We start from the raw sequence: 9,161 nt of genomic DNA, 5'->3' as shown, positions 1-9,161 counted from the left end.
ACGCTATGGAGGCTAACGGAATTTCTTGGTTTCCCTCATTAAACTCATCAAATTCAACATCCCAAAACTCCACAGCGCTTTTGTAGACAAGTTGTGAGCTGCACAACCACCACGCTATGAGATAATGACGGAACGATACGAAACGGAGCCGTTTTCGAGGTAAATTCATACAAAACCGCTGATGCGCGTTGCGTTCAGGGACAGTTTTTCAGCAAGCAGTCTCCGTATTTACCCTGTATTTACCTCGAAAACGGCTCCGTTTCGTATCGTTCCGTTATTATCTCATAGCGTGGTGGTTGTGCAGGTCACAACTTGTCTACAAAAGCGCTGTGGAGTTTTGGGATGTTGAATTTGATGAGTTTAATGAGGGAAACCAAGAAATTCCGTTAGCCTCCATAGCGTAGCTCTGAGCAGCCAGCTGCTGCGCTCCGCCGTACTGAGAATAGCTTACACCGACAATTAAAGGTAATGAACCTACTGCTATGACTATAGCGATTATGGCAATGGGCCAATTTGCCAAAATGTTGAACTATCCCTTTAAGATTTGTCACAGTGTTTAATTTATTTTATTTTTTATTTATTGGTTTATTTGGGTGGGACAATGCACATTAATGGACATATAAAAACATGTAAATGTGCCGGATTGTAGCAGCTAGTGCTAGTTTCCATCCAGATGTCCTGAACATGATCACAGATAATGTAACATAAACATAACATACTGATGGGTCGACATGTTCCTAAGTGGGTGGAGCTACACGGCGCCCCATATACATGCGCATTTGTTTCCAGCGAAGCCGGTGAGAAATGAATCCATGGAGCGGTGGATAAGGTTATTGATCATCTACCATGTTACCATGTGTATATGTGTGTACAACTCGTCAGTCTGCGTTGATCTTTAGTGTTTGATCTGTTATACTACTGTTTATCTCAGGCCTGAAAACCAGCGTTACCGTGGCAACAGCTGCAACAGAACAGAACAGAACTGCAACAGTATATATTATAGGTCAAATATATTACCCAGAATCCCCTGGGCCAGACGTCAGGTGACCAGGTGAATTCAGTGAGGATCACACGTTCTGAATCACAGGAAACAGACCATATTTATTTAAAACGACATTAAAAAACATTTCTATGAGGATTCTCTGTACAACGTCTTCATCGTCGCGGCTCAGAGCGACGTCACCGGCGCCATCTCACCACATGAGTCACAACTACAACTCCCAAGATGCACTGGGGTGAGAAACGTCCAATCACGGAGCTCAGAGCTGCTGGGTCAGGTGACCGGGTGGAACCTCGAGCTCCGTACGACATCGTCTCCACGGTAACGGCTACGGAGTCTGATGTGTATTTATCGTAGTTCAGGGCGCGTGACCTCACACCAGGTTGTGATGTCACGGTTCATTTGCATATCAGCAGCAGGTGCATGCTGGGAGCTCCGTCGTCTAGACGACCGCCGTGTTGACCTTCTTCCTCTCCGGTTCGGCAGCGTTCAGGAAGCTGATCCGACCGTCACGCTCCTCCGGCCGCGCTCGCCGCCGCCTCTTCTCTCCTCGCCGTGACGACGATGATGTCAGTGGCCAGCAGGGGGCGTGGCCACAGCTCCTGCAGTGGCCGTGCAGGACGACGGCGGCGGTCAGCGTTACCACGGTGACGGTCAGTCCGGCCAGAACCAGCAGGACGATGAGCTGCACCTCCGTCAGGCCCGAGCCGCCGCCGCGCTCGCTCACCGTCACCTAGGGGACGTTCAGGGTGAAAACATAACATAACACAACTGCTCATAAATATTATTAAAGGGATAGTTCACCCTAGAATGATATTTCGCTCATTATCTACTCACCCTCATGTTGACTAAGGGCTGGAAGAAGTGTCAGAGTCCTCCGTCCCTTCTCTGAGTTACAGGGGGTCTCGGCGTAGCAGTGCATGTCAATATGACGGTTGCAAAGGGACACCAGAGCTCTTCGTAAAAAAACACACACAAAAAAACATCCAAATACCTCCATGCTGCTCGTATGTAATGTCCGTCTTGTGCTGAAGCCCCAAATTGCGTAATTGTCCCGAAAAAAATGAAATAAGTCTATATTTTAAGCTTGTTTGTAGCGGAAGCTTCTCAAAGCTCCTCTTCCTGGTCCGTCCAAATCTCGCGTGATTTGCGCCGGCGTCAGTGCGGTTACTGCGAATCACGCGAGATTTGGACGGACCAGGAAGAGGAGCTTCGAGAAGCTTCCGCTACAAACAAGCTTCAAATATAGACTTATTTAATTTTTTTCGGGACAATTACGCAATTTGGGGCTTCAGCACAAGACGGACATTACATACGAGCAGCATGGAGGTATTTGGATGTTTTTTTGTGTGTGTTTTTTTACGAAGAGCTCCGGTGTCCCTTTGCAACCGTTATATGGACATGCACTGCTACTCCAAGACCCCCTGTAACTCAGAGAAGGGACGGTGGACTCTGAAACTTCTTCCAGCCCTTAGTCAACATGAGGGGGAGTAGATAATGAGCGAAATATCATTCTAGGGTGAACTATCCCTTTAATCATTCGCCCTGATTTTATTTTGAAAATTAGGACAGGAAGTAGTGGTTTTGACCGGTTTAATCACGTGCTCACAGATTCGTGTCTGCACATCATGTCAATGTATGTGCAAGTATTTCAATGTGTGCACATTGTCAATGCGTGTGTCAACATTTTCAGTGTGGGGGCGGTGCGTGGCGCAGTGGTTAAGGCGGCCGCCCCGTGTGGAAGCTGCTGTCTGTAATGGTAAATTTGAATATTCCTTTGTTTTAATCACTTGTGACGTCCCTACCCCCTGCTTTCCCTCCAAGGTATCAGATCTCCTTTGTTTGTTACCCATTTGTGTATTCTAATGTCTAGACCTCTTAACATGTAACCCTGCAGGATGCCCCAGGTGTGAAAATACACCCTCAGGGGTCGGTGCCGATACCTGCAACAGACAAAGAGCATTGAAAACACACTGTCTGAGTATTGGACCGGCCCCTGCAGCAGACAGAGGGGTGTGGCATACCTGAGGGGGCGTTTCCTCAGGTATAAGTGTTTCGGTCTCCCCGTTGTCTTTGTCTTTTCTTTACCATCACCCACTTGGGTCTGAACTGAACTTTCCTGAAGGAAATAAAATCATGTCCGCCGGCGAAGTCTCTATTTCATTCTTCACCAGCAACAGAGAATTTCCACAACAATTTGGGGGCTCGTCCGGGATCCCTCGTGCAATTGTCTGGGATGGAACGCGGACAGCGACAGGCCAATCCTGGGAGAGAAAAACCTTCCAGCCTCCAAAAGCTCAATTCCCCCTTTCCTCAACGCAGACGTCCCCGGTTCGAATCCCACATCGGGCAGACCTTTCCTGCATGTCATTCCCCCCTCTCTGCCTCCCCCTTTCCTGTCTATCTCTACTGTGCTATCAAATAAAGGCAAAAAACGCCCAAAAAAAAACTTTAAAAAAACATTTTCAGTGTGTATGTGCACATGTTTCAATGTTTTCACCCTAAACAGCATCCCATAGTCACCTTAAACAGCCGGTCGTCATGGCGACTGCCGTTACCGCTAGTCCTCTGGTTTCCCACCGTGGTCGCGTGACGCCTCGCCCCTCTTCCTTCCGCCGCCGTCCGGCCCGGTTCGTCGTGGGCGTCGCGGCTCCTGAGCGGCGTCTCGCAGGTAGCGCCGGCGTAACCGGGGCGACAGACGCAGCTGAAGCCGTCGGCGCGGTCGAGGCAGCGGCCGGCGTGGAGGCACGGCCGGCTGGCGCAGTCGTCCAGGTTCACGGTGCAGAAGCGGCCGGTGAAGCCGGCGCCGCACACGCAGGAGAAGCGGTTGACCCCGTCCACGCAGGTGGCGCCGGCGCCGCACGGCGTCATCACGCAGTCGTCCACGTCCGTCTCACAGCGCCGGCCCGTGAAGCCGGCCAGACAACGACACGTCAGCTCCTCCGCAAAACCGTCGGCGTCTTCACACAGGCCGCCATTTCTACACGGAGACCTGGAGACACACAGAGACATTTTATTGTGACTGGTCCTTTATTGTGACTGGTCCTTTATTGTGACCGGTCCCTCTCTTTATTGTGACTGGTCCCTCTCTTTATTCACCACTTTCCGGAGAATGACGCTGGGTGTCGCCATGACACTCGATTCCACCGGAAAGATTAGCTGGGCTAACCGTTAGCCGTTAGCAGTGTCTTAAATAACTCAATAAACGCTCCATGAAAAAATATTTTCTCCAGCGGATATCTGAGTTCCAACATGACTGAGCTAACTGGAGTAGTTTCATGTCGTGTCCCACAACGGGAGGGTTTTAACAGCTGACGTCCTGCTGTTAGCTTAGCTGCTGCTGTTAGCTGTCAGCAGCAGCAAAGCTAACAACTACGACAACCATGATGACTCATTACAAAAACGTGCACACAGAAATAGTAATGTTTGTTCAATAATTAGTTTTCCAAACATCAGATTTAGTCAAAACGGTTTTGGCAGCCCGGAGCCCCCACATTTGGTACCTACACCGGTGGCTAACGCTACCAGTTAGCCGCTAACGCTACCAGTTAGCCGCTAACGCTACCAGTTAGCCGCTCGCTAGAATGCTACTAAAACCCACTTCCGTTGTGGTGTGACTGTGACGCAATGGATCATGGGAAAATAAAGTGGTGGCTTGTGTGAACCGACCTCCTCTGGTGACACGGTCCGGTCTTCAGCTGACAGTCGTTGCCGTGGAAACCCTCTGGACACAGACAGGTGTATTCGCCGCTGTCCTCCATCACGCAGCTCGCTCCGTTCTGACACGGCCGCCGCTCGGCGCACACCGACAGGTCTGAGGCAAGTAAATAAAATAATAAAATGTATTAAGACGTAAACAAACAAACGTGACAAACAAAACGTGACAAACAAACCAACAAATGTGACAAACAAACAAACAAACTCGTTCGACCAATGAGCTCTGACCTTTGTCACAGAAGCGGCCGCCCCAGCCGCGCTGGCAGCTGCACTGCCACGGCTGCTGGCAGTCGCCATGGACGCAGCCCGGCATCACCACGCAGCGGTCGCAGCGCTCGCCGGCCCAGCCCGGGTCACACCTACACACACACACACACACACACACACACACCCTTTGTTTTGAAAATGTACCGTTTGGCTTCACTGTCTTTCCATTTACCAAAGTTAGACAATACTACATCATTAAAGGGATAGTTCAATTTCTCATGTCGGGGCTTCAATACCAGAGGGACATTACAGACGAGCAGCATGGAGGTATTTGGATGTTTTTTGGTGTGTCTTTTTGTTACGAAGAAAAGTGAGCTCCGTTCTCAACCGTCATATGGACATGCAGTGCTGCACGGAGCCCCCCTGTAACTCAGAGAAGACACGGAGGACTCTGAAACTTCTCCCAGCCCTTAGTCCACATGAGGGGGAGGAGATAATGAAGGAAATTTGAATTTTGGGGTGAACTATCCCTTTAATCTTATTATCCTTTTATCCAAATGGCAAATTCATACTGGTAAATGTCGATACACAAATCAAAATTCTTTTTTCTTACATTTAAGAACTAAACTATTGAAAATTCTAATAAGATTAAAGCTTTCAAGACCTTGAACCTGTAGCTCTACAACGTCTTTTTATAATGCAATCTGTAAAAAACGCCTTTATGTCCAGTATGTAGCCTCTTGGCGGTAGTCTTTGTTGCAGGGCTGTTGCTAGGAATTCTGGGCCCCCTTAAAGAATACTAAAGTGGGCCCCTCCCCCTAACTTTTCCTTTTTTTTTCTTAGACTACGTATGTATTATCGTTTTTTATTTAGCCTACTTTGTTTTGATGCTAATGCAGCATTACACTGCAAAAACTCAAGTATCTTAGCAAGAATATTTGTCTTATTTCTAGTCAAAATGTCATTTCTAGTCAAAACAAATCTCATTATACTTAAAATAAGACTCATCATATTAAAAGCAGCTTGTTTTTAGACACTTTTTACTTCTTTCAAGCAGATTTTCACTTGAAATAAGTAGAAAAAATCTGATTGTGGAGCAAGTTTTTCTTTCTTATTACAAGCACAAAAAACTTAACTTTCACTGGCAGTTAATTTTAAGGTAATGAGTCTTATTTTAGGTGGAAAGAGATTAGTTTTGACTAGAAATTAGACATTTGGACAAGAAATAAGACAAATATTCTTGGAAAGATGTTGAGTTTTTACAGTGTACTATGAGTATTAATCCCTGCTTTGTTGCTGTGTTGATTTGTATTGTTGTTTTGCACAATTCTTAATAAAGTTGTGAAATAAATAAATAAAATAGACATGATGATGATGTCACGGCGCCTCACCTGCAGGCCCCGCCCTCGTCACACTGGCTGTTGGCGGCGTCGCAGCTGCAGTCGCTTCCTGTTGGAGACAGGAAGCTGCCTGTCAAAATAAGAGCGTGTGTGTGTGTGTGTGTGTCAGAGTGTGTGTGTGTATGTGTCAGTGTGTGTGTGTGTGTGTGTCAGTGTGTGTGTGTGTGAGTCTCTGGTGGGACATTAGGATCAGGCAGTTTGACCTCTGACCTCTGGCAGCCGCCGGCACGCGTGGCGTTCAGAGAGACAGCTGCTGCTGCTGCAACTGCTGCAAGGAAAACACTGTCACCTCCTCCTCCTCCTCCTCTTCCTCCTCCTCTACTCCTCTTTTTCCTCCTCCTCTTCTTCCTCTTCTTCCTCCCTATTCTTCATCTCCTCCTTCATCCCTCCTCCTCCTCCTCCTCCTCCTCCTCCTCCTCCTCCTCCTCCTCTCTCTCCTCCTCCTTCATCCCTCCTCCTCTTCTCCACTCGGTCAGTCTTTACTCTCTCTCCCTGTTTCCGCTGGACGCTGCCGTTTCCCAGCAGCACTCGAACGCGTCAGATGATCTAAATTCCTCTGTGATGTTTGGACGAATGAAAAAACACTCAGCCAGACTTTATTTTCTCCCGAGGATCAGACTGGGACCGGGTCACCATGACGACAGGGCCGCGGCCGTGACCTCTGACCCCCCCGGCTCAGGTGGAGCGGCGGCGGATCGAGTGTCGTCAGGAACGAGGACGGATCGTTTTCAAAGGAAGTCGTGAGACAACGAGACAACGACTCGTCCTCGACTCCGACAACAGCTGGGAGGTGCTAAGTGTTATCTGAGAGGGGGGGGGGGGGGGGGGCAGAGGGGGGGGGGGGTAATCTGACAGCTGGGGGGGGGGGCGGAGGGGGGGGGGGGGGGATTAACCAGAACAATGAGCCGGCGCTCAGACACGCGACACACCCACCGACATGATTTATCAGGATGCTTCACTGACACCAGAGACACAGAGAGATATTCCTGTCTGGGGGCCACGGCCCCCGACCCCCCGGGGCCCCCGGCACGGCCCTGAGGGGGGGGGGGGGGGGGGGGGGCGACCCCCCGGGGCCCCCGGCACGGCCCTGAGGGGGGGGGGGGGGGGGAGGGGACTCTGGTAGAGGAGGAGGAGAGGGAGGAGGAGAGGAGGAGGAGGTGATGGAGAAGAGGAGGAGGTAAAGAAGAGGTGAAGAAGAGGAGGAGGTGATGGAGAGGAGGAGGAGGCAAAGAGGAGGAGGTGAAGAGTAGAAGATGGAGTGAAGAAGAGGAGGAGGTGATGGAGAGGAGGTGAAGAAGAAGAGGAGGAGGAGGAGGTGGAGAGGAGGTGAAGAAGAGGAGGAGATGGGGTGAAGAAGAGGAGGAGGTGATGGAGAGGAGGTGAAGAAGAGGAGATGGAGAGGAGGAGGTGGTGGAGAGGAGGTGAAGAAGAGGAGGAGATGGGGTGAAGAAGAGGAGGAGGTGATGGAGAGGAGGTGAAGAAGAAGAGGAGGAGGTGAAGAGGAGGAGGTGATGGAGAGGAGGTGAAGAAGAAGAGGAGGAGGTGAAGAGGAGGAGGTGATGGAGAGGAGGTGAAGAAGAAGAGGAGGAGGTGAAGAAGAGGAGGAGGTAAAGAGGAGGAGATGGAGAGGAGGAGGTGGTGGAGAGGAGGAGGTGATGGAGAGGAGGTGAAGAAGAGGAGGAGGTAAAGAGGAGGAGATGGAGAGGAGGAGGTGATGGAGAGGAGGAGGTGGTGGAGAGGAGGTGAAGAAGAAGAGGAGGTGAAGAAGAGGAGGTGATGGAGAGGAGGAGGTGGTGGAGAGGAGGTGAAGAAGAGGAGGAGATGAAGAGGAGGAGGTGATGGAGAGGAGGTAAAGAAGAGGAGGAGGTAAAGAGGAGGTGATGAAGAGGAGGAGGTAAAAAAGAAGAGGAGGTAAAGAAGAGGAGGAGGTAAAGAGGAGGTGATGAAGAGGAGTCTGTCGTCTGTCTGACGTCTGCCCGATTTCAGGTGAAATGGGGCAGACGTCAGACAGACAACAGACGCTGCATGTAACAGGAGAAACAAGTGGTCTGACAACATGTTGTCATGGTGATGTGGTCTGACAACATGTTGTCATGGTGATGTGGTCTGACAACATGTTGTCATGGTGATGTGGTCTGACAACATGTTGTCATGGTGATGTGGTATTACAACATGTTGTCATGGTGATGTGGTCTGACAACATGTTGTCATGGTGATGTGGTCTGACAACATGTTGTCATGGTGATGTGGTGTTGTTTTAGTAAAATGACATCCGGTTGGTTTGCCGACCGACGGCCGTCTGCCTGACTGCACCTGAATGCAACACCGGTGCCTCCGTCCTTCCTCACACTACACAGTGGAGACAGTTTTAACAGGCCGTTTCCGTGGTTACCTACGGTCACGATGCAACATGGCCGCCTCGGTTCGGTGCGTCGCCCACTTCTGTATTTGTAACGACTTGTAACAACTCACACTGCAAAAACTCTACATCTTTCCAAGAATATTTGTCTTATTTCTTGTCCAAATGTCTCATTTCTAGTCAAAACTAATCTCTTTCCACTTAAAATAAGACTCATCACCTTAAAATTAACTTGTTTTTAGATCATTTTCACTTGTTTCAAACTAATTTTCACTTGAAATAAGTAGAAAAATCTGCCAGTGAAAGCAAGTTTTTTTGTGTTTGTAATAAGAAAGAAAAATTTGCTCCACTATCAGATTTTTCTACTTATTTCAAGTGAAAATCTGCTTGAAAGAAGTAAAAAGTGTCTAAAAACAAGCTGCTTTTAATGTGATGAGTCTTATTTTAAGTAGAATTTGATTTGTATTGACTAGAAATA

At 49.1% G+C, this 9,161-nt stretch overlaps 1 protein-coding gene across 1 annotated transcript in view; it reads right to left on the bottom strand.

The window, feature by feature from the left end:
- Window positions 1-1,298: 1,298 nt before the first annotated feature.
- dlk2 (delta-like 2 homolog (Drosophila)) overlaps window positions 1,299-9,161 on the bottom strand; it is a 39,256-nt gene continuing 31,393 nt past the window's right edge. Inside the window, exons 3-7 of the mRNA XM_085799106.1 lie at window positions 6,316-6,394; window positions 4,946-5,076; window positions 4,670-4,814; window positions 3,524-3,992; window positions 1,299-1,733 (exon numbers count right to left, since the gene is read on the bottom strand). Coding sequence (XP_085655232.1) covers window positions 1,443-1,733; window positions 3,524-3,992; window positions 4,670-4,814; window positions 4,946-5,076; window positions 6,316-6,394 — 1,115 coding nt within the window. The 3' untranslated portion in view covers window positions 1,299-1,442. The remainder of the gene's footprint in view (window positions 1,734-3,523; window positions 3,993-4,669; window positions 4,815-4,945; window positions 5,077-6,315; window positions 6,395-9,161) is intronic.

The sequence above is a fragment of the Trachurus japonicus genome, chromosome 15 (assembly GCF_045865225.1).
Source record: "Trachurus japonicus isolate A0001 chromosome 15, Traja_1.0".
NCBI classification, from domain to species: Eukaryota; Metazoa; Chordata; class Actinopteri; order Carangiformes; family Carangidae; genus Trachurus; species Trachurus japonicus.
This window is presented reverse-complemented; position numbering and strand designations above follow the sequence as displayed.